This window comes from Cataglyphis hispanica, chromosome 11 (assembly GCF_021464435.1).
Source record: "Cataglyphis hispanica isolate Lineage 1 chromosome 11, ULB_Chis1_1.0, whole genome shotgun sequence".
Taxonomy (NCBI): Eukaryota; Metazoa; Arthropoda; class Insecta; order Hymenoptera; family Formicidae; genus Cataglyphis; species Cataglyphis hispanica.
The window spans coordinates 7,143,959-7,169,546 of record NC_065964.1 but is presented as its reverse complement, the minus strand read 5'-3'; the positions used below and the strand labels follow the sequence as shown (position 1 = coordinate 7,169,546).

Here is a 25,588-nt window from a genome sequence, read left to right as displayed (position 1 = left end):
ATCCGCACGAGACGAATATTGGACTTATACCGAGCTTAAAATATTTTATGGTTTAGCTAATATAAAAAAAATCGACGACGATTTTGTATTAAAATAATGAATCTCATTGCAATTTGTAAAAAGATGCGGAATAATCTGCATTAGTCCATTGCTCTCAATCGCAAAAGAAAAAAGAGTCAAATTAGAGGAAAGTCAACAGTGAGATTGATCTTCTACAAATCGGAGAGTTATAATTGAATCTCTCAAAAATGCCGAATCTCTCTCTCTCTCTCTTTCTCTCTAATGATTTCCTCTGATTTGTTCGCCTCTTTTTTGCAGAATAAATAGTTAAGAAATTTCATAGATACCATAAAATGTTTTACAAAGAATTTAGCGGTATAAAAAAAAACGCCTCTCTCGGGGACTCTCTCCGCGATTTAAGAGCGCGCGCAATTTGTATATATTTTTCTCTTATTTTTATATAATTTCTTCTTTCATCATTCTATTATATACTTTTCCTGACGTCGTATTTCTCATATTTCGCTTTTGTGAGATTGCGCATGTCTTTACTTCGCTTTACTCTCTTAATTATAAATATATAAGAATCCGTTGCAACAACGATCTCACAAATCATTAATTCCGACAAACAATTTTCTGTTTCTTTCCAGCTCATGACTAGTTATAGAGAATATGTGACTCGCTTTATTTTTTTTTATTAATAATAAAAAAGAATTTTTAAAATAAAATATATGGCGATCTCTCGTTTATAGATTATTTGTTTATATTCTTGAAGAGAGAGAGAGAGAGAAAGAATATAAAACTCATCATAATTCTTCAACTTTTAATATTATATATTTGATGCTCCTGAATATATGGGAAACATCTTTTTTAAGTATAAAAAACGTATAAATCTAATAAAAATTGATTAAAAACACTTTGAATATATTTGCAAAACATCCTACGAAAACGATAATTTTTAATTGATTATAAATACACAAAAGCGAGATCTATTGATGCAACGGATCCGAAGAGATTCGCATCATTTGATGCGATAATCTACTGAGACATCGTAACATATGATCTTTGATAATTTTAGATTAGTCTTGAATTCAAATGCGTATTGTATGATATTCCTCATTTTACTGTCCGCCTAAATCGAAGGCGCGCAAACTCATCATATACAACATTGTTAACAACATTGTAGCATATAATTATAAGTAATAAAACAAAACGAAATAATAATATTAGAAATGTTATAATGTTATTCAATTTGTTGTTTCACTAGACCGTTATTTTTTCCACTCATAATCTTCTCCTAAATATTAAAAATGTAATATTAATTTTCTCATCATCAATCGCTTTTATAAAATAGATTAATGTAAAATATACTGCACAAATTTTCTTATGCGTTTTATTATCCTGTATTAGTAATGTATATTTTAAAATTTTTAATTGTTTCGTATTAATTCAGCGAAATAAATTTATAAATCTTAAAGATCTATTAATACTTTTGATTAAGATTTAGAAATATTTATCATACAATTCTCAAACCAAAAAGACAGCATTAATTTGTGTCACCTCTAGTGATTATAATTTTTTGCTACTTTTCTGACAGAAATTAAAAATTAGCTTTAGATTTTTTTCTAAAAGACTTGTTTTAGCAAGATTTGATGTTCGTTTTGTCTCATTCTTATGTTTTTCAGATTTATAGTTTTAAAACAATAACTTTATTTTGTTCAAAAAATATTTTATTTATTAAATTTTCTATATATATCCTCACTACTTAAATGCTGTGTTAGCCCATTACTTCGTATAAATAAAGAATTAAATTATTTAAAAATTAGATATTTAAAATACATCTTAAATATATACATTTATTTGCATTATCATACATATTTATTGCAAGAATTTTTATCATGGATAACTACAATTAGTGACGCTCATCATTGCTATCGCATAAAGTTACAAATGATTAGCTTGATGAAGCCTATTATTTAGTCGAAACTCTAGTACGTTTATCCCAAGAGAAATTTGTTCCATAACTGCGAGATTTTGGTGCATTAAGATTTGGCTTCTGCACATAATAATCCCAACCCATTTTCTTGCAATGTGCGATTGCCTCCTCCTTGGTTGCAAAATTAACTTGAATGTTTGACATGGGATCTCCACTGAATTAAAAAATTTGTATAAGTATATAAAATGCTATTATTATGCAGCAAAATTATATACCTCCCAGGTACATTAATTCAAATATATCTTATATTCATATTTAATATTAATACTTGCCTGGAAGTCCATCCCATCAATGGATTTTCCCAGCGTTCACGTGTGTCAAAATCCATCTGCCAAAAGTGAATATTATTTGTTCCAGATTGTGTGGCACTCTTGGCAGGCTGATAAATCCGCACTCTGCGTGTTTTAATGTGTTCCTCAGGAACACCAGATACATATCCTACATCTTCGTCAGTTACAGTAATTGGACTCTTCAAAGCTTGCAAATATTTAGCCTCTTCTTGTGATAGTAAAGTCTCTTGAAGATTCTTACGCTGTGCCAAGTCTGGTTTCTTTTCTATTTCTGCACTTTTACTCGAAAATAACCTGTTCCATCTGCAAACAAAAAAAACCTTAAGAATGTTATAAATTGTAATCGTCTTTTTTAGATAATACTGTACATGAAAATCTAATTAATGTTAACATTACATATTTACTTGTCATATCTTAATTTGCAATAAAAATTTATATATTTTCATTAATGGAGAGCTCAGCACAAATAAACTGTTATTGGTTTTCCTCTCTAACACTATAAAAATATATAAAATTCCTGATTAGTATAATTTGTTATAAATAAATCATACACCTAAATGTAAATTACACGATTATTATATCTTTGAAAATTAGAATTTCAATACATTACATTTCATGATAATATCGATCAATTTAATATGCAATGGTTATGTAAAATTGTGAGGTTATGACTTGTTTATCTTTTTATCATATGGAAAAGACGTTTGAAAAATATTACAACAAATTTACCCAAGATTGTTCTTATTAATTCCAATCGCACATTGCCGCAGTAATGCGCGGGATGCCATTCTTTCGTTCGGGAAACGTAAATGACAAGTCGGATGAAAAGAGACGAGACAATTTACAACAAAACCACTAAACCAGTTTACCAGTTCACCTTGCAATCGATCAATCGATGTGCGGCGCGACAATATTTTGGTGCGATATTTGATTTTCACATAACGTAAAATATTTTCTTCCTCTTTCTTCTGAAAGAAACTAGAATATTAAAAGATACGCATAGAGAGAGACAGCATTTATTTCTTTATGTCATGTATTAATAAATTTTAATTAATTGTTATTAAAAGTTCCCAAATAAAAAGAATGTCTTTGTTTATATTTTTTTTATGAACTTGGCATAAAAATATTGTCTCTATATATATATGTATATAAAAATATTAATTATATATATATATTGACAAATATATAAATAACATATATGTTATTTAATCAACGAATTTATTATTATATAAAAATGTGCATTGCTCCTGAGCAACTCAATATACAATATATAACATATTTTTATATTTTAATAACATTCCTCTACATGATTCCGAATCATATATAACAATCATTTATAATAACTAATTACATGGCATTCGCGAGAAAAAATTATCCATTAATATGCCGAAAAATGTCATATGATTGAAGATTAACGTGCAGTAATATGCGATAATATATAGTAATATTTTAATAAATTTGTTTGTTATTAGAAAAACATATGTTCCGAAGAGGTAGAAAAAAGAGAAAGAAATATTAATGCAGTTTATACGAGTAGTAATGTATTTAATATGATTCATAAATCGCGACTGAGTTAATAGGAGAATATATTTTGCGAAGAGGTCGCACAGTAAAATGACGTACACGCACGGTAATATGTCTCGAACGCTCGAAAATTCGTTTCTGAATTACCAGGAGTTAACAGGAGAATATATTTTGCGAAGAGGTTCACGTAAGAGGTGGTGGGGACTGGATCCGTAGGAGCGCGCAATTAAATACTCCACGCTGATTGGTTGGGATCGGCCATTATAAAAGAGGTGTATTCTATTGATCCATGATCCAGCCAATCAGCGTGAAGTATTTTAGGTACATATTAGCCATCGATCACACCTTCCTATGACTCCAGTCCCCACCTCTTGGGCCGAATAGCGCATACCTCTTTGCAAAATATATTCTCCTGATAATTTAGGAACGAATTTTCCAGCGCTTTAAGACATATTACCACTAGTAAACTACATTACCGCGCTACCTCTTCGCAAAATATATTCTCCTGTTAACTCGGACGATTTTTCGAAGATATTTAAGGACATAAAATTATTACTATTAGCATACCTCTTTATTAATAGCGCATACCTCTTTGCGAAACATATTCTCCTGATAATTTAGGAACGAATTTTCGAGCGCTTTAAGACACATTTACCGTTTGTAAACGGCACGTTACTTCTTCGCAAAATATGTTATCCTAATAACTCAAAGGAATTTTCGGACATATTAAAAGATACATATTACTATTTGTGTGTATTTTAAACTGCATTACTTATTTCTTTACAAAATATATTCTTTCATTAACTCAAGTCAGAGATGAACTTTCGAGGGTATTAAAAAACACGTATTACTGATTGTCAACTGCATCATCGGCATTATTTACCAGTGATTTAATGGAGTTGTTTCTCAATGAACATTATCAAATGGATCCTGTTGAAACAGTAAATTCAAAACAGCAAAAAGATGAATAAAACGAATTGAATCGATATGAGAGAAAGAGAAAGAGAGAATAGAATAGTAATAACTTTTCATTATATTTTATAATTAATCTTATAAGCTTTTTTAATTATTTGCTAAGAATAAACATAAGATCTTTTTTCTATATCTCTACATGAATTTACTTAAAAAATCTTGGTCTTTTATTAAAATTCATAAATATTGTTATTTTTTTTGTATTATTAAATAACTAGACAGTTATCTTATTAAACTTAATTTCTTTTTTTTTTGAATTTTTATATAAATTTATACTTTTGTATGCCAATTTGTGATTTGCTTCTCATTATCGAAAGATCATTCAATTCGTACGTCATGAACGCTCGCAAACAACGATCGATCATCATATAAAACTGACCTAACTTTAATAATATCAGCATAGGATATGTACCGCAGAGAGATGTACGCATGCTCGACGTAATTCGCTCCTTCCCTTCAGGAACTGCATCGTGTAGGGACAATGCCTTACGAGCGACACAGCGGCGGACAAATGCAGCTAGCGTGGGCTCGCCATCCTCTCGGTGCTTTTTGCACGTAATCCGGAATCAAAGTGGAAGGCGTCTATACATTTTACACAGAAATGAGGGAAAATGTAAGTAAATATATATTGTATATAAAGGGTGCAAATATATATAAAATAATTGTCAAATTTTTTATATCATTGCAAGAGAGATGTTGTATAGTGAATAAGGAAACATTTGTATTGTTAAATTCGAAAGAAGATTTAATTCCGAGAGAAATAAAAAGATTTTATTTTTCTTTACAAATTTATAATTTGTATATTATAATTTTTGGATTGTATGTTAGGAATTAACAAGAATTGTTAATAAGAATATTCAGAGAAATTTGTGAAAATTAAATTTTTATTTCTAAAATAAAGTAATAATTAATTTTGTATAGAAAAAATTATAAATATAAAATTAATTTCGCAGGATAGGGTTGCACTATGTTTCTTATTGATACTTGCGCTATGTACGAGAGTATATTCGGCGAACGCCAAACATATAATTACCAAGAGAAATTATAGTGACCAAAGCGTAAGAGGCTATCTAGCAGAGGTAAGGCAATTATAAAAGTAAGAATTTTACAATTTAACGTACTATAATAAAATTGTTCAACTCTTGCGACTACATGCGAGCGAATAAGACTGAAATGCGAATAAGAAGACGCACAAATTCTTTGCGAGCACATACTCACACAACTTTATCATAATATATTAAACAAAATTTTATAATTTCTTTGAGTTTAATAAAAATTAAGTTAAAAAAAATATATATATAAAATTCTATTAACTTTATGTGATTTATTGCTCATATTTATAACAGAAATGTTTTTTTTCATTAAATCAACATTTTATATATATAATTTACAAATTATATTAATTAAAAAAAAGCAAAAATAAGCTAATTAAAAGTTATTACTTATTAGTTATTATGTTGATTTAAAAGAATTATATGATTTGATTATTAATATAGTTGAAATGTAGATTTACATTTTGAAGAATAGTAAAGCATCATAACGAGCTCTGATGTTTCAGAGGACTTGTTGGTGGAATGAAGTGTGCAAGGAAGAGTTTCACAGTAAGTTTCGGTGTCGTTGTCCGAGATGGTCATATTGCCGTGCACCAGGCAGATATTACGACGCTCACTGCAGCATGACACGCACAGGCTACATATGGACCCAACCAGAAACATCGTTGAGCCTCGAAATCGATAAGTAAACGGACATTACGGAAAGCCAATCCTCAAAGAAAACAGGTGAACTAAAAATCTCTATAAGAATTTATTTTTTAATGTAACCTATATAAAATTTTTTTTATAATCCAAATTAAGATTCTACAATTTATTTTTTAAGATTTTGAATTTATTTTCATAACTCCATCTATTTCTTATTCTCACTAGAAATAATGCACAAACAATTTAATTTATAATTACGTGTGTTATGTACGTCTTAAAATTAATTTAAAAAATAAAATAAACAAATTACAATTAATTTTTATCAGAATCTTATGTGTTAGAGAGTTTATTGCTAACAAAATTTTGTTAATATTTTATCGGCAATCTGTTGTTTTATATTTGTATTAGAAATCGATTTAATTATAGGAAGGAGAAAAAAAGGTTTTAAAAATTACACAAAATATCTTTAAATTGATTTCTGATTCTCAGTAATCAATTAATTTTACAAAAATAAATTGTCTTTAATTAACAGTAACTCATCTATTTTTACAGATGTGGCAATACAAAGGAAATCAAATTTCTCTCCTTTAAAATCAAAATCGGCGATTGTTAAAGTATCCGCAGATTGTTTATTCATCAGTTAAGATATAATATGATTGTCCGAAACGTAAGTTTCTATTAGCAACTTTTTTGAGAAGAAAATGGATTGCATAATGTTGAAGGGATGATGTTCGAAAGACTCGAAAACAATATAATTTATATTAGCATCAATGAACACAGGCTGCCAAGAATTTATAATTATTGCGTTATATATAAGCTCACGTGCTCAAGTTGTTATTAATAAAGTTCTCTATTAATAAAGTTTTGGTGAAATAATTTGTGGCTCTGGTTCTTTCTCAATGTGTCGCAAATATAATTTTCATAAATATAAAATACAGATTTATTTGATGTTTCTCTTTTAATTTTTTATATCGAATTATATATAGCACTGTGTCATTCAATCTAATCATATCTTTATCTAATACATAAAGATAAAATACATAAAATACATAATAATTTATAAAAATACATAATTTATAATTTTATAATTTATAAAAATATGATTCCAAAACTTTTAAAAAAAATATTAAAATTGATTAGTATCAATCATCTAATTTTCACTCAGCGAATAGCATTGGGCGCATGTACATGTCTGTATTAAATATTGTCATATATATTACCGAGAGTTATTGATTACTCTGCGAACAGAGATAAAAACTCTGACGTCAATGGTTTCCAGGATACGTTATCTAGTATTCCTTTCCACTTTCCTGGGGATAGTGACCAGGACAGCTGCGCACAAATATCGATTGGCGCCCACCTGTCTGATTGTACCGGCAAGCCCTTTCTCAAGATCCTGGAATAGACACAGTTTGTTTCGAACGATATTGAGTGTAAAGACGTGTGTGTTTTGTCAACTATCGTTTGGTATGCAAGATCTTTCTTTTCTCAATTGTGTTTCTCCTTTTAATACATTTTCACATATCTTCAAATAAAATCCCATTATGTGACGCATTGTTATTAGTTTCTAATATTTATAATTGCTTTTATTTTGACAATATTATATATTGAATTGCGTGATAAAATAATTATTCTGAGATTCAAAACCTTTGATGTAATTAATGATTTGTTATTGAATTCTCAAAGATTTTTGCATATTTTAAACATTGAAATCAAAGAATTTTATCATTTTTCGTTTCTTCATATACATCGAGAAATTGATCGATTATTGTATTTTGTTATCTCTTATTGTATTTGTTGCATCTCGAAACTATATTTTAAAGTCATGCTGATGTAAACTGCACGAGCGCCTGCGCATGCTATCGATTTAACTTCTCGGCCTGGACCTCATCAGCTGCGGAAGAGGAAAGTGTAACAAGATGACGGATAAACACAATCATTTGAACCGATTTCTCTCAGTGTTTGCAATAGTATTATTACTTAAAGGTGTTACATCCGATATCGGTGATGAAAGTTTCAACGGAAATAATTTCAATAGACTCGATACTGTTTCTGAGGCTCTTTATCATCTTTCCCAGGTATGTACTATATATATATATATATATATATATATATATATATATATATATATATATATAATATCTCAAAAATTGCTCCATTGCGAATATTTCAGACAATGTTTATGTGCGCATAAACTTAAAAGATTAATAAACAGTATACGACATATGGCATTTTTATTTTATAACTTAAATTTATTTTATAATTAAATTACAAATAAAAATATCTAAATAAATTTTTAAAAAGTATTACGGCTTCTTTTTGAATTGTAATTACGTCTTTTAAAAAAGAAAATAACATAGCATATTATATCATTTTAAAAAACATAGTTTTATTTATTAAATTTACTTTAAATTATGATTAAAACGTTTAATTTGATTTATTTTACTTAAAAGATTTATTGATATTGATGTAAATGTTTTTTTATTAAAAGATATTATATCTTTAAGATTAGCTTCTCTTATAAAAAGCCCGATAATATTTAAATTATATTATAATATTTAAATTACATCGTAATGAAAAAATAATTTTATCATATCATGAATTATTTTCATTATCAGGATCAATTTCCGGAATCTTACAATCATGCACCATTGCATCCCGTTGAAAATCGTTTGTGGCGAAGTCCTGAAAATCTTGGCGAGATTTCTGGAGTCGCTGTGGATCCATTTGGTAATCCCGTGATTTTTCATCGCGGAGATCGAACATGGAACTACGAGTAAGAAAAATTAACAAGTAACAATCAAAAGCGTATAGTAATATAAAATAATAAAAAGAAATTATGCTTTTAACATATTAAAAAAAAAGAACAATAATTATAATAAAGGGAGTTTTTAAAATTAATACGAAAATAATATTTTAATAATATTTATTATACTAATTATAATATTTAATGAGAAAACTTTTACTTTAAAAATTTATCTTATTTCTCATTGTAATGTATATCTGATGCGAATTTTCAGAACATTTAATGAAAACGCAGAATATCAAGAGAAATACAAAGGTCCTATTCATAGTGACACAGTGTTAACATTGGACTCTAAAACCGGCGATATTATTCGCGGTTGGGGAAATCAAACATTTTATTTACCGCATGGAATTCACATCGATAGTCTTGGAAACATATGGCTAACTGATATTGCTCTTCATCAAGTATTCAAGGTGCGTAAAAAGATCCATAACAAAATCTATTTTAAGATATGTGCTGTCTTAATAATTATAATAACAAAAATAACAGAATCAAATCACAAATGATGTTGTCAAATACAACAAAAATATTATATTATAATTATAAGATATATGAAAAAAAGGAAATGTTTTAATTTAATGTGTTGTAAACATAATTGTGCACAAGTGAATTACATCAATATATAAATATATTTCAAATTAATACAGGATTCGTATAGTCCAGCATTTGATCTATTAAAACATATTAGTCGATTCTCTTATTAGTTATTATTATAAAAAAAATTATATTATATTCATATGAATTATAGTATTCGCCTTCCGGAGTCCTTCGATTGATTCTCGGTCAACGATTCGAGCCCGGAAACGACATGGAACATTTCTGTCAACCAACCTCGGTCGCGGTTTTACCAAGTGGCGAAATCGTCGTCGCTGATGGATATTGTAATAATAGAATAGTACTGTTCGACAAAAGAGGCAATCCCAAGTATAGTATTGGCGAACGTACGTTTAATATTATTAATGTTAAAATTAATATTAGAGTCAATTCTAAATTGTTTATACTGATTCTTAAAAGTAGAATTATTACCACAATTAATAACTACAGATAATATTAATACTACAGAAAATAAATATATAACGGTGACCAAAAATAAAGCATAAGTATTCACAAGGAGAAATCAATATTTTTTAATATTTTATTTTTTTATTATTTAATTTTTTTACTTTTAATAATGTAGAGAGAGAAGAAAATAATTCTCTTTTATCTCTTGTAAAAATTCATCTGTATATTAATTAAAAAATTGTCTTTGCTAAATCATTCAATAATTTTGATAAAATTAATGTATTTACATTTTCAGGTTGGATTTCTTTAAGAATTCCGCACGCCCTGACGATTTTGCCAAATAAACAAGTGTGCATCGCTGATCGTGAAAATTTAAGGATCGTATGCTTGGATGTGATATTTTCCGATTTTAATCAAAATCCCCAATCTCCATATTCCATTCGTCATCGACAATTTGGCCGCATATTCGGTATCGCATCATACGGTAAGTAAAACTCATGATAAGTATATAACAGTCTGCTTTCGCGAGACGGATCGCTGGATAGCTCGGTCGTGATCAAGTATAATGTCAGTATGTATATATGTATAATATCGGTGCAAGTGTGTTTAATGATGTGCATATGTCATCTCGGGATGTGTACAATACGCAGCGTCGTTGGTCCAACGTAAGATTAATTAGCCGTGTTAGATTAGTTAGTTGGATTACGAGCGCGGTATATCGAACGTATTAATCGAACGCGCGGTCGTTGCGCGTAACGGGCGATTGGCAAAGGCCATCACCTGCTGGATCGAAATATTAGGCGACGAATTTTGACAGGTCAGTGGGCGGGCTTACCGCGTCAAGCTAATCGCGCTACTGTCCTGGCGTGGTAGGGCGGTCCTTCGGCCCTCGACGTGCGGTTTACTTTGCCGTAATAATGGCGATATCGTTGCCGAGCGTAATTGAGTTTATTAGCAAATTTGATTAATGGGCGCATTGCGCCTTTGCTTTTTTTTTTGTCCGACCGGTGTTCGTCGAACGGCGAATTCCGGCGGAATCGACGGCCAAATAACGATATGTGACATATCGTTACAATACAATGTATTGTATGAGTAATAATTATTATTGTAAATTAGTATTTCATCTTGACTCGGAATTGTTGCGTATTTCAAATCTAATATATTATCCACATATTTAGATCAGATTGATACCAGAAGAGCAGAATCAAAAAAATTAATATTATATATTAATGAGAAAAATAAGATCTTCAAACATATTAGCAATATTATAAATAAGATACTGTATTATATGTTTACATTTTGACATTCTTCAATTTTTTTTCCAGTATATTATTCATAACTAATTATATTTAAGATATTTATTAAACATTGAAACAACAGAAACAAAATAATAAAAGTGTATTATTATTTTTATTATTTAATAATTCAATAATTTTAGGTGGCTTTATTTATGCTGTGAATGGTATGACGTCTAGAAACATACAAATTAAGGGCTTCACTATTGATCCAATAAATCGAAACGTAACAGAAATTTGGGGACCGGAATCTTCAGTAAGTTGTTATGCTTTATATTGACGATACATGTAAAAATTGCGACAAACATATTTATTATAAACATATTGATGTATTTTTAAATAGATTACTCTATTCTTTTCTTATAAAAAAAGCATATATTATATTTATTTTAGCCTTTTAAGATGCCTCATGCCATCGCTGTATGCCCGTATAGTTCAGCACTTTATGTATCAGAGATTGGACCCAATAAAATATGGAAATTCGATCTACTACAAACTTGACTATAAATGTAAAAGTTAAACAAATAATATAACAAAATATAGCGCCAAAATCTGTCATCTATAATGTCGTATATTATTATTACCTGATCTTAAAGTAAACCTAAAATCAAATAATTCCCAAAAACAACAAAATTTAATTTATTTCTTTTATTATTATCTCATTACAATTCAATTCGATTTTCGATCTTTGCTTTGTTGTTTTTCACTCTTGTTAAACAAAATAGTCATAAATAGTCATAAATTGTCTTTTCTACTATTTATAATATTAAGGATTTTAACGATCTTAATATTGACGTGCATTTATACAAGAAAAATAATAAGAATATAATTAAAAAATGTTTTCTTAGAAAAATTAAAAATATTTTTTTTTATTTTCTTTGTTTAAACGAATTAAATATATGTATAAGAGAAAATAGAGCACATTATTTATTTATTGTTTAATTTACAATCTCATTATCAGGATTTGCTTGATATTCATTAGCAAAATTTGCGAAAAAATCGATTATTATTAATTTTCACAAATATTGCCTAATTCAATTCATATGTTGTATACGCGTCTTTTAATACGCTCGAAAATTCGTCTGAGTTATCAGGAAAATATATTTCTCGAAGAAGTAAACTTGACAACCCGTTCTGCCCTCTGGACGACGATGATGTATAACTTTTCTCTATAATCACCTCACAAACTTTTCACGTTTTCACCCCTAGGGGAGAGATAGGGAAAAGTGCGATTGCTGCTCTGATTGGCAGCTTACGTTTAAAAATTTCCTTTATCGATGCTCCATCTATATTATTTTTTAATCGGTGATTCTAGAGAAATTTGGTAACTTTGTACGTATAAATTTGGCTAGCTTCCCGGCCGCGATGCCCACAATCATCACAATTGCAAACACGACTATTCCAAAATGGCTGGCGACAAGATTGTTGACGGTTCGCAAAACTGTAACAGCGAAAGAATAAGCGAGAGCGGTGAATTGAATCTCAATTTAAATTTAGAGGATGAGCTTGTCGAATCAATCGAATACATACCTTGTCCCGAATTTCAATTTTCGGTAAATCGATTTCTACTCTCTCGATCTTATACTTTGACATTTTTTTCTGTGTCTTTGTAATATTTCGTGATAACTGATATACTTATTTTGCATCAGTAACGAAATATTATATAGAATTCTATCACAGAAAACATTACATTAAACATATGTCATGTATTTATATTTACGTTTTTCAAGAATTTTTCGATAATAGATCGCATAACTTTTTTTACTGTCAAAATAAGAATTATTTTCTGTCTATTATATTTGTAAACTATGTGCATAGCATATGTACTATGTGAATATACATATATATATATATATATATGTATGTATATATATACATATATATATATATATATATGTATGTATATATATTTGTTAATAATACATTGATCATATTTATAAATGTTATATTATTTTATAGCTTTTCTCATATATTTTTACAAATTTATGTGTGTATATACATATATGTAAAATGCGTAAACTTAATTTTTTTAGGCAACAGCGTGTTATATTTGTAATGGGTATTATGGACCTTGTTTTGAAGAACCAGTTTGCGCAACTTGTCATGCATTTTTATTCCCAAATGATATTGATCTATTACAAGTTCCAATTTTCAGTGAGGTATATAATTAATCTTTTAATAAAAATCTAATTTATATTCTAATACAATTGATTTTGCAATATTATTAATTTAAAGGAATTATACAAAAATACATTTGCATTCTGTTGATAATTTTTATTTTTAATTATAATGTTAATGTCAATTTTGTCACATATGTGTTTTTTGAATCTAAAATAGAAAACGGATGATGAAGATTCTGGAAATGACGAGCCAACTGATCTTTATTATAATCATGAGAGAAGAACTAGTCAACAACAACAAAATTCTCCACAGAGTGTCAATCCTAATATCCCAAACATACAACAGAATGCATCTAATCATAACATAAATGTTTCTCGCAGATCTTATCAATATCAAAATGCAGTGCCTCAATGCAATTATCATGTATTGCAAAATAATTCAAATAGCAATTTTGTTGACAAATATATGGTAGCATCTCCACGAAACGCGTCAGTTTCGCGCGATGTGAATCTCGATCTACAGAGTATGATCTGTCGAACCAGAAGTGGCTGTCATCAGAATTGTATCAATGGAACTGATCGACACGTTCAAGATAGGATGGAGGAGGATCTACAGTGTACATCAAACACATTTGCAACAAACAATGATGATCAAAACAATGAACATAGAGACAATATTGCACCACAATATCATTGGAACTATAGAGTATATGAGGATGTGGGCGAGCCATCGCGGCCATATAATTTATCGGCGAGACTGGAGATATTATCAAATCACAAGCATATCGAACACGAGCCTATTAACGAACCGGGTTTAGTAGAAAGATTGCCACCTGAAGTGTTGCTCGCCATCTTCTCACATCTCGATGACATCAGTTTGTGGTCAGCAGCAAATGTCTGTCGGCGATGGTGTGGTCTGCTGTCGACGCATGTAACACAATTACAATGGAAGCAACACGTGAAACTACGTTGGCCCCTTTACAAACCTATAGGCTGTGTAAAGAATTGGTACAGAGTATACGATTATCTAGCCGCTTCGGCGCCATGTCGAACTTGCTTAGCGCAGACCTCTCTGCGATCCAGACCTTCCAGAATGGAGGAAAACTCTTGGCGAAGGAACAGACTACGCAGTGAACTCAAGAGTTTAAGAATTGATCCACCTGAAGGAATTGAAGCAATGCCACTCGATCATATGTGTTGCCATTGGCAGGCCACAATCACAGGACCAGTGGGAAGCCCATATGAGGGAGGATTATTTTATTTATATCTACAAGTACCCTTCAGGTATGTATATAAGAACAGGTAGCTACAACAATTCTGTTTCCTTTCATAACTACAAAACTTTGATTCTTGACAATAAATTGAATATCTTAATAAAAAAATAAAGTAAAATGAAATGAGTAAAGAAATGAAAAGAAATGAGTAAAAAAAATGCCACAATTCTTGCTTTGCATTTAGCTTATTGTGTTATTAATTTTTGTGTTCTTAATCTTAGTTACATTTAATATTATTAAATTTTATGTATTTAATATACTTTCCAGTTATCCCATGTGTCCACCTGTAGTCAGGTTTCTGACAAAAATACTTCACCCAAACGTCTCTAGACATGGAGATGTTGGCATAGACTCAATACATCATAATTGGTCATTGGCTCTTACAATATCTAAAGTTCTTATCAGTGTACAAAGTTTGCTTACGGATCCATATTGTCAAGTAAGTAAATTTTTGATATATTATATATATATATATTGATTTAAAAAATATATCGGTCGTTTTGTTTATTTCGATTAAGAATTTCTAAAATAAATTCAGAACATGATAAAGTAAATTAATTTTTTGTTTCAATTTTATAATATATTCTATACATTAAGATGCATAATACAATTTGTTCTTTTGTATTAGTATTAATCTATGATAATCTATGACATGTGTAATCAGGTGTGTATGGAACCAGAATTAGGAGAGATGTATATGAATGACCGTGAGAAATTCGAGGAAGTCGCTAGGGCATGGACATGGAGGTATGCGATGCACGACGTTGTGATGCCACTTTAGTGCACCAAAATGTATAAATCTCAATTAATTCGTGTAATTAATACATAAATTACTTAAACGTTAATTATCATACATAGATACTTATCTACAAACTATTTAATAAATTGATAATAGTATGTGATACATATTGTGCTAAGGTCTATGAAAAATGTGAATGTATATTTATAGGAATTATTTGCTAATCACTATTGTATATTAGTGAATCGATCATTTTGTATCCCAAAGTTCATTATCAAATATATATATCAACATTTTTATATTGTTATTTCAATATTTGCATTTTCATAAAATATTTGTCAAAGTAATGTAATATATATAGGTTTATGAAAAAATCAAGATTTTCAAAAAATTAATAGCTTAAGAAAAAATAAGTACTAACCATAGAAATCTCAATTTTCATTATGTTATATAAAAGAAAATAGTAATAAAATATATAATAGTTCATGCCACCACAGAAAACATTTTTTGAAATCTCTTAAAGCTTTAAGTCTTCTTAAGCACAAATAAGAAATTTTAATAATAAAAATATAATATTAATAAACATATATAATGTATAATATATAAAATAAGATAATAATAACAATGGAAAAACAATTAAGTTTCTTCATAAATTCCGAATTTGTTATTAAGATTTTGCTTATTAAAGTTAAGAATTATATTATGAAGATATGTATTTTATATATATCATGTATTTTTATATATATATATATATATATATATATATATATATATATATATATATATATGACCCACATAATAGTTAACTTTTATTTTTTAATCACACTTATTAAGTCTTGAATAAAAATTTCAAAAAAAATTCATATGAATTAAAATAATTTAGTAATAAAATTCTATTATTTATTTTGCATATTTTCCGTTAATTACAACTCGAAGATTGATACATCCACAGTTTAATTTAATAAAAAAAAGAAACTGTTTTAAATTTAATCAAAATATTTACACGCATATATACACCATCAAAATTCAAGAGTGCGATATTGATGAAACGCCTTGTATATAGCGGAAGAGCGTTTATTAGCTAACCTAGAAAATCGCGTATTCAAACACTCGTCGATCGCAATATAGTGCTTAAATTGCAATTTAATTTCAGCTAAACGAAACTAATCGAGTTCCGGAAGGAATCGAAGCGAAAAGAGCAGATATTTCAAACCAGGCGCGTACCTGGAGCTCGAAGTCTCTCGGCTCGCTCCGGGCTCCGGGTGGCCTGAAGTGACAGTTATGTTTCGAGCGACGTAAGATGATACTGAGGAGTTTCCCGTTCACACAATGGGTTCTGGCCTTGATCCTCTCCGTTGTGATAATCTATCTGCGGCTACGGATAAGCGAGCTCGAAGAGAGCTACAGATCGCTGCGTGCGTGTATTAAATTGCGAATAACTTCGTTTACGTGCAAGACTTCTTTAAATTAATTCACGATGAAAATAACGTCTTGTTCCTTTTCCAGACGATACTGTCGTGCAAGCGCGAATCGACACTAAAAACGAAGCACCAGGTAACGGGGGTGGTCTTGAGGACATTGTCGTAATATACAACAGAGTGCCGAAGACTGCCTCCACTAGTTTCATGGGATTAGTTTATGATTTGTGCAAGCAGAACAAGTATCACGTGCTGCACATCAACGTGACCAATAATATGCACACTCTCACTCTCACTAATCAGGTGTCTGTCAATATTTGTCATTTTAGAATTTGCATATTGCTCAGCTGTAGAATACAATTGTTTGTTACAGCATATTTTTTTTAAATATATATTTTCACTTTGGTACAAGATACATAATAATATTTTACATAGCACAGCACATATGAAATATAAAGAGTAAAGTTTTATTTATTTCTATATTGTTTTTTTTATCAATGCAATAACAATTACAATATTTTAAATTCATATTTTTTTAAACACATTTTCTTTACATACTATTTCGTATAATAAAGATATTTGATTATTAATGTTTGGCTATTATGTACATAGGTTCAATTTGCAAACAATATATCAAACTGGAATTCTATAAAACCAGCATTTTATCATGGGCACATGGCATTTTTAAATTTTGAAAAGTAGGTACAGCAAAGTTTACATCCTTTATAAGATGAGATAAATTTATTTATTGTCTTTAACAAATAATATTTTAATTTTCAGATTTGGTATTAATCGTACACCTTTGTATATAAATTTACTGAGGAAGCCTTTAGATAGATTTGTATCCTATTATTACTTTTTACGATATGGAGATAATTTTAGACCTCATCTTATAAGGAAGAAACATGGAGATACAAAGGTTTGTTTTTATCTGAAAAATTTAGAAAATATAAATAAATTGATTCAACTAATTAAATTATTCTATTTGTTTAGACATTTGATGAGTGTATAAATATTGGTCAACCTGACTGTGATCCTAATAACATGTGGCTACAGATTCCATTTTTGTGTGGGCATGACCCAGCTTGTTGGTAAATCTTCATGTTTTTATAGCTTTGCAAATCAAAAAACAATTTTACAAAAATATGTTACCTTTATTTTTTAAATATATTTTTAAACATTAAAATGTATAAATATGTAATTATGGAGAATTTGCTAATTATTGTAATACTTTCTCAATTGCGGCAGGGAGATTGGTAACAACTGGGCATTAGACGAAGCCAAACGAAATCTGCAAAGGCATTACTTTCTAATTGGTGTGACAGAGGAGTTAAATGACTTTGTGCAAGTATTGGAATATGTACTACCACGATTTTTCAAAGGAGCGTATAATCTTTTTTTACATAGTAAGTGTGTCTATGAAAGCATTTATTAAACTTTCTCAAGATCACAGCAACATATATTTTTCTTTTATTCAATTATCACAGTTAACATATAATAAATCATTAATAATTATAATACTTTTCTTTTAATTTCAGACAATAAGTCACATTTACGACAAACAACTCAAAAACTCAATCCATTACCTGAGACAGTAGAGAAGATTCAGCAGTCGATTGTGTGGAAAATGGAAAATGAATTATATAATTTTGCTCTGGAACATTTTCATGCTGTGAAAAGACGACTCATAAATGCTTCCCCTCAAGATGCAAATCAGCGCTTTATGTATGAAAAGATACGGCCAAAATAAATCTACTTTTTTACATAGAACTTTTACTTGAAGAATATAGTAATACAAATCTAGTTCCAATATTCCTGCGACGAATAACTGCTAAATATGTACTTAATATATATATATATATAATTAAATGCAAGTTTTTTTATAAAAAATTAATTTAATATTAATTCTATGTGGTTTTAATAATTTATTTTCTTCCTACATATATAAATTCGACATGACAAAAACTTTTCTTCAAAATTTTTTATCTCAGCTTTTCCAATTTTTAACAAACTGATATAATTATATAAATAATTTAGACAAATTTATGTAAGGATGCATTATGAAAAAAAAGAATAACAATATATTTGATTTGTATACTATGTATCGTTAACTAATTCATTATGATTTCTTGGTCTAAGAGCAAACATATAAACTGGATATAAACCACGTGGAAATTTAGTTTGTTGTTGTTCCTTAACACAAATAAGATCAGCTTTATCAAACAAAAATTGCAAGCATTTCATTGGTCTGGTTACAGAGGAGTCCTCTGTGTCAATTTCCAAATTATTGGAACTTGTAATATTTTCTTTCACCACAAGTACACCATTATTTTTTAAACCCAATCTGTAAATCCAAATCATAAGGTGAGAAATAATGCTTCATTTTTGTTCCATAGTAAAGCAGAATGGAACTCACGAGCATTTCCTGAAAAACTCTATTAAATCATCATCCCGTAAATGTCCTAATACCCATTGACACCATATAAGATCATATTTATTTGCTACAGGGCAGAAGTCTTGCAAGCCTTAAAAGACAAGTATATTAATATATCTGTCGCATACTAAAAATTTAAATATTATAAATATAAATAAATACCAATAGGATAATACTGATCGATTCTCGATGAATAGTTTTCCAAAGAGATTTTTGCTACCTCTAAAAACTTAGGATTTTGCTCGACTAGATCTATATGTTTAAAATGTTTTATTAATAAATTCTTAGTGATTCTACCAATACCAGCACCACAATCTAGGGCATACGCTTTGGAAGGTGGATTTTTTAACTAAAACAGATTAAAACAGCAGTTTTTTTGTAGATACATATCATTTTTTTACATTTAATCTCTCTTCTTATAATTTATTTTCTAATTTTTCTAAATTTTGATAAATTTCAAAAATTGTATTTTATTTTGTAAAATCATAACTATTTTAATTTTTTAAATCTGGGATTGATTTTACAATTCACTTTAATTTATCTACTTTTAAATTATATACGTGCAACTGATTTCAGGTCGTTTCATTAAATCCATAAAAAATAGGTTAAGTTAGGTTAGATTAATAATATGTACCTCGAAAAGAGATTTTAGAAAAACCGTGGAGCCTTTTATGTCAGTCTGCGAGATAAATCCAAATCCTCCTAACATCCCGTCGACTGTGGGAGGAATGCGGTCCCAATATTTCGCAGCTGCCATATAAAATTCGCCCTCACACGTGTTCGCTTCATGTTGCTGTTTCTGCATTTTCGGATACTATGCTGTACGATTTTCACAAATGCACCACGCATGCGATTCCTCACGAAACTCTTTGCATTTTCGTCAACATAAATATAAATTGAGACATTAAAAAAGTTGCAATGTTCTGAAACAAAATATCGAAACAGCAAACTCGTATTCCGATACAAGCGCCGTGCGTGCCAAAATCACACATGTGACAAGAGAGTTGCACATATATAGTATATCAATACTGCGTAAAGCACTTCTTGAATCCCAAAAAAATTTTTATATTACCTATATTAATGATAATGTATAAAACATATTGTACAAAATTACTCTATATAAAAAAAAAAGAAAAGAATTAATATTAAATCTCAAAGACAAACTATTACGATCAAAATATTATTATTTATTATTCTTTATAAGTTCGTTATTTACTTTGTTATTTATTATTATCATCGTTAAACTTATTATTTAGTCATGATAAAGTTTTTAAACCATTTCCTATTCTTATTTCTATGAGTTTATAATGTGATATTAGTAAAATTTATTTCGATAAGATATATACACTATTGTATTGCATTAATAAAAATGATTGTTGATATAATTAAGATAATCTATCTTTTCAAAAAGCGATTTCACAATTCTCAAAATATCAAAGCAATATACTATTTGGAGCATTTTTTATTTAAATAATTTATGCTACTTGTTTTTCAATAATATAAAAGAGAGAAAAGAGCTTGTGAATCACAAACGTATAAATTCTCAATAATTGGCAAAATATCAAGAGAAAGTATCAGATAAAAAGTAGCACAAATTACATAATTCCAAAACTATGCTTTTTTAAGCTAATAACTTATATACTAGCTTAAATATATCTTAATATGTAAATGTACTTTCATGCTCTTAAAGAAACAAATTGATGGAATACATCCAAAATGTGAGGATCCAAGTCTGGAGTAAACAACAAAGTTTCCAATGTTGAGGAATACTTTTGTACTTGTTCCTGATGCTGTAAAATAAACATGAATGAACATTTTGCAATTATAATAAATAAACAAAAGAGTATATTAATATTATATATTAATAATTTTCAAATCCTATTGTAAAAAAATAAATTTTATTAATATGCTACCACTTGATAATAAATAATTTAACTTACAGATAAAAAAACTTGTTGTAGTCTTCCTATAGTCCATTTATACCAATGCGTATTATAGTCAATTCCATCTGTGTCACAGCGCACTAAATGTTCTGAGAGAATCATTATAAAACGCTAAAAAAATATATATATATATATATATATATATATATATATATAATATATAATAAATGCAAAAAATTTATTTATTTTATTTCAAAAAATGTTATTTTTCTTTTACAATAATAAATAATGTACATTTTTATACCTGAAATATGATAAGAAATAAATTCTTCTGATCTGCTTGTGCAGCTTCCAATTTTTCCTCCATTCGTTCTACTACATCTTCTGATGGTCTCTCTCTATTTTTTTCTTTATTATTGTCCTCATCATCCGAGGAAGAGCCTGATCTACTTTCTGCTCTCCTCAATTTTTCCCTTGCCTCTACTAATTCTGTACTCAACTTTGTCACATGTTTGTTCATCTTGCGTATTGTCAAATGTAATATCTCCCAGATATATAATCTGAAAATAAAAATTTTTAACTTTTTATAAAGGGCATTAATCTTCAATATATATCTCTAAAACAATTTTTGCAGATATTTAGAAATATAAAAAGTGAATAAATGTTACAATAATACCACAATATAAACTTATTAAGTAATAAACAAACTTTGTAAATTCTGATGTCATCTCTTTGGAAAATATCCAATTGGCAATAGCACTACATTCAATAATACCAGTTTTTAAAAACTTGTCAGTTAACACTACCATCATTTGATAATGATTCTTCCACAATGCATACATATTTCTTAATATACATATTTGAGCTTCTTCCGTTTCAGCAAGTACCTGAATAAAATGTATTTACAAATGTGCATGTATAAAAATCTTGTGCATAAAAATCATGCACATACATATGCATAACAGTTTTATGGCAACGCTGTTATAACTTACCTTAAAAACGTAATGAAATTTAACTATAGCTGCAAAACTGTGACTAAAACTTTTGGAACCCAGATTTAATAACGTTTGTACAAAAACGTCAATTTTTAAAGGATTGTAATTGTTTGTCTCTTCATTTTCCCTAGGACCAGGCAATGTATTTAATACATTTAATACTTCTTCAGGTGTACATTTGCGTCTTATAGAAACCACCAATTCATGTGCTGCAGCTGTACCAGGGAGGGAACCTGTGAAGTAATTATAAAATATGCTAATATATTAATCAGTTTTTTTCTTATTTTTTTTTCAATATTTACTTTTTACCAACATCTTTATCGATTTTAATAGAATCGTACAATTATTAGTATAATGTTAAAAAAAAATTTATACTTAAAAGAGAATTTTATTAATTAATTTAGATAAATATCTAAAATTTTCATATAAATTAAATCACTATGTGTATATCTTTTTAAATTTCTAAAGAATATGATTTTTCTATTCCATTATGTACTTACTAGCACCTTCGGATGAATATTTGTACACAGGATCAGGAGCCACTGGAATCAGTTCTACATATGAATCTGGCATCATATCTCGAATTCTTTGATAATATGATAACCTAAAAATGGAAAAATTTCAAAATGATTTCATGTTTTAAAAATATGTAAAAGTGCTTTGATAATTTCATATTATTTAGTTTAGATGTAAAATTATATCCTATAGCAAATTTGTAAGAAAAAAATAATTTGTATAATATACCTCAAAGCTTTAAGAAGAACTTCTCGTATAAATTTTGGCCTTGGATGTTCTGGATCACGTTGTAGACAAGAATCCCAATCTTCCCACGACCAACGAAATTGAAAGTTGCTCAAGTGATATGCAAACCACCAAACAAAACGATCAAAAGCAGTAGCTGCCATACTGTCTATACGGCGAAATAGAATTTCTGTCGCTTGTGCTAGTACCTGTAAAATACAATTAAATACATTATTTTTTTCAATTACAATTTCAAATAATAAAATACTAAATGTGCAAAATTAATATCATTTATTTTATAACCTGTGGCATAGTTGAAGGCTGCAACTTGCAAAGTTCTATTAAAATTGATCCATAGCAAATTTCTAAATGTTTTGGAGTAGGTAGCCTAAATAATTCACCAAATATTACTTCAACAATACAATAGTCCAAAGGAATTTTGGCTTTGAATGGAAAATTCAGTAGTTGAGCAGCACTGTAAATTAAAAAAACGATTAATGTTACATATAATTTGGAATAAGAATGTGTACATATATATATATATATATATATATATATATATATATATATATATATTATATATATATACAATAATGATTATAAAAATCTTTTTATAGTTGATTTACAAAATGTTATATCTAATTTTTATTACCAATCTTTTCTCTCAAAATAATAATTGTTAATGATCTGTCGCAAGTGTTCTTCTATTAGAAATCTCTCAATAGCATGACTTCCTGGTAATAATGGACCTTCAGCAGGACAATCCGTATAATCAAACATACGAAAGACGACAGTAGGCAATGGATAAGAATAAGATTCATGATGCGGAGGTGGCATTAAAGGCGGTAAATTATGTTGCAACGCTTCGCACAAAATTGAATCAAATGCAAGATATGGTCGTGGAATATGTTTCTCGGCCCAATTGTCTTGTCTTAACTTGCGAACTTGTGCCCATAAACAATCTAAGTATTCTTCTTGTGGATGAGGTGTATCGCTCGACCAAACTCTCAATGCTGGCTGATGTTTCTTGCTTCGTTTATTTAAAAATATTTCTATTGTAACCATTAGATGATCCAATTCTTGCTCTTTTTTCTCATATAATTCTCTCCCAACCCATGGCAATGTTGATAGAACAGCATAAACATACCTACAAAATATTATTTATAATTATTAAAAAGAACAATACAAATACAAATGATTTATTTCATATAACTCGTCTAACAAAAATGTCTCTCTAAGGAAATAAAGATGTTTCTTACTTACCAATCACGTCTTACTTGTGGTACACCATCTTCATTTGCAGCATCAAGCATATTGTCAAATAATTGCATCAGTGATCCACATGATAAAACATGGCAATTTACTAAATCAGCCAAAAATCTAAGAGAATATCTGGCCACATCCCATTTACATGCTTTCAAGGAATCTTTGAAATTTTTCACCATATAATCAACAAATTCTCCACCAAAATTAAAATTTTTTGCATTTAATAGCCCAACAAGAGTAGTATAAATTGTGCACTTCTCTGGCATCTTAATAGCGCAATCTGTTAAAATTCGTAAAATTTTACTACGAAATAAACCTAGGTCAGCTTCTAATACAGAAGCTAAACCTTCCAGATTGCTTTCCAAAGATGATGTTGATTTCTCTCCAACACGAAGAATGAGAGATTCAAGGCGATCTTCAATCTCTTGATTCTCTGATACCCTTCTGCGTTTTTTATATACTCGTTCTAAAATATATACATATATATAATTTTACGGATAAGATATAATAAATGTAAATATTTATGCAATTGCATTGTAAAGGTAAACGAATCAAGTTAGATATGGGTTCCAAATTAAATTAAAATAGTTTATAAAACTGTAATTGTTTTATAAAAAGCAAACTTGTTAAAATTATCGTTTTAAAATGTCTATTATCTTGCTCCAATCATCATTAAATCTTTATTAAATCAAGCAATGACTAATTTATTAAAATCTTATAAATTCTTATAAATTCTTATAAATCTTTAAAACATTTTATTTAATTTTATTGACACGTCGACAAAAAGAATTATATCCTTGGATATAATTTTAATATTCATAGATAGCATGCGGCAAATCGTACTATTCAAGAAATAAGAAAACAGTAATAATTCGAACAATAATTACCATAGCCATCATCCTCTTCATGTACTCTTCTACGACTCATATTTCACTCTGTTTCTCTTAACAAAATTTCCAGTAGTTTATTCCAGTTTGCTTAGAAATGTTCCAACACTATACATAAACGAGCCATATATCACCATTGATCACCATATATATGAAATAGAAATCATGCAATGAAAAGGTAAAGTGATGATGGATAAAACGAAATCACATAATGGCGGATTCGAATCGCGGAGAATTCGCTTTCCAGAGATT

At 28.7% G+C, this 25,588-nt stretch overlaps 7 protein-coding genes across 7 annotated transcripts; 4 read left to right on the top strand and 3 right to left on the bottom strand.

The window, feature by feature from the left end:
- Nucleotides 1-1,833: 1,833 nt before the first annotated feature.
- LOC126853194 (NADH dehydrogenase [ubiquinone] iron-sulfur protein 4, mitochondrial) lies at nt 1,834-3,180 on the bottom strand. Its single transcript, XM_050598743.1, has 3 exons — nt 3,013-3,180; nt 2,266-2,586; nt 1,834-2,147 (listed from the first exon to the last, which is right to left on the bottom strand). The coding sequence occupies exons 1-3, from the start codon at nt 3,069-3,071 to the stop codon at nt 1,970-1,972; spliced, it is 558 nt and encodes a 185-aa protein (XP_050454700.1). The 5' UTR covers nt 3,072-3,180; the 3' UTR covers nt 1,834-1,969.
- A 1,998-nt stretch (nt 3,181-5,178) lies between these two features.
- On the top strand, nt 5,179-7,352 carry LOC126853038 (uncharacterized). The gene is made up of 4 exons (XM_050598421.1): nt 5,179-5,392; nt 5,733-5,858; nt 6,338-6,557; nt 7,029-7,352. The coding sequence occupies exons 1-3, from the start codon at nt 5,381-5,383 to the stop codon at nt 6,518-6,520; spliced, it is 321 nt and encodes a 106-aa protein (XP_050454378.1). The 5' UTR covers nt 5,179-5,380; the 3' UTR covers nt 6,521-6,557; nt 7,029-7,352.
- A 431-nt stretch (nt 7,353-7,783) lies between these two features.
- Nucleotides 7,784-12,144, top strand: LOC126853031 (peptidyl-alpha-hydroxyglycine alpha-amidating lyase 2-like). Its single transcript, XM_050598407.1, has 8 exons — nt 7,784-7,943; nt 8,300-8,554; nt 9,095-9,252; nt 9,497-9,695; nt 10,031-10,223; nt 10,580-10,768; nt 11,723-11,835; nt 11,973-12,144. The coding sequence occupies exons 2-8, from the start codon at nt 8,396-8,398 to the stop codon at nt 12,078-12,080; spliced, it is 1,119 nt and encodes a 372-aa protein (XP_050454364.1). The 5' UTR covers nt 7,784-7,943; nt 8,300-8,395; the 3' UTR covers nt 12,081-12,144.
- Nucleotides 12,145-12,943: 799 nt separating this feature from the next.
- LOC126853024 (uncharacterized) lies at nt 12,944-16,025 on the top strand. The gene is made up of 5 exons (XM_050598399.1): nt 12,944-13,132; nt 13,613-13,738; nt 13,917-14,983; nt 15,241-15,412; nt 15,638-16,025. Exons 1-5 carry the CDS (start codon nt 12,986-12,988, stop codon nt 15,752-15,754), a joined length of 1,629 nt encoding a protein of 542 aa, XP_050454356.1. The 5' UTR covers nt 12,944-12,985; the 3' UTR covers nt 15,755-16,025.
- A 694-nt stretch (nt 16,026-16,719) lies between these two features.
- Nucleotides 16,720-18,900, top strand: LOC126853059 (heparin sulfate O-sulfotransferase-like). The gene is made up of 7 exons (XM_050598452.1): nt 16,720-17,127; nt 17,219-17,433; nt 17,743-17,828; nt 17,911-18,049; nt 18,124-18,221; nt 18,379-18,536; nt 18,669-18,900. Exons 1-7 carry the CDS (start codon nt 17,013-17,015, stop codon nt 18,878-18,880), a joined length of 1,023 nt encoding a protein of 340 aa, XP_050454409.1. The 5' UTR covers nt 16,720-17,012; the 3' UTR covers nt 18,881-18,900.
- A 304-nt stretch (nt 18,901-19,204) lies between these two features.
- Nucleotides 19,205-20,635, bottom strand: LOC126853060 (N-terminal Xaa-Pro-Lys N-methyltransferase 1). Its single transcript, XM_050598453.1, has 4 exons — nt 20,199-20,635; nt 19,727-19,913; nt 19,547-19,655; nt 19,205-19,474 (listed from the first exon to the last, which is right to left on the bottom strand). Exons 1-4 carry the CDS (start codon nt 20,367-20,369, stop codon nt 19,228-19,230), a joined length of 714 nt encoding a protein of 237 aa, XP_050454410.1. The 5' UTR covers nt 20,370-20,635; the 3' UTR covers nt 19,205-19,227.
- A 137-nt stretch (nt 20,636-20,772) lies between these two features.
- LOC126853058 (nuclear cap-binding protein subunit 1) lies at nt 20,773-25,499 on the bottom strand. Its single transcript, XM_050598451.1, has 11 exons — nt 25,337-25,499; nt 24,447-24,915; nt 23,836-24,330; nt 23,487-23,658; nt 23,187-23,392; nt 22,943-23,046; nt 22,440-22,675; nt 22,156-22,334; nt 21,752-22,007; nt 21,505-21,618; nt 20,773-21,354 (listed from the first exon to the last, which is right to left on the bottom strand). The coding sequence occupies exons 1-11, from the start codon at nt 25,374-25,376 to the stop codon at nt 21,241-21,243; spliced, it is 2,385 nt and encodes a 794-aa protein (XP_050454408.1). The 5' UTR covers nt 25,377-25,499; the 3' UTR covers nt 20,773-21,240.
- Between the last annotated feature and the right edge of the window lie 89 nt (nt 25,500-25,588).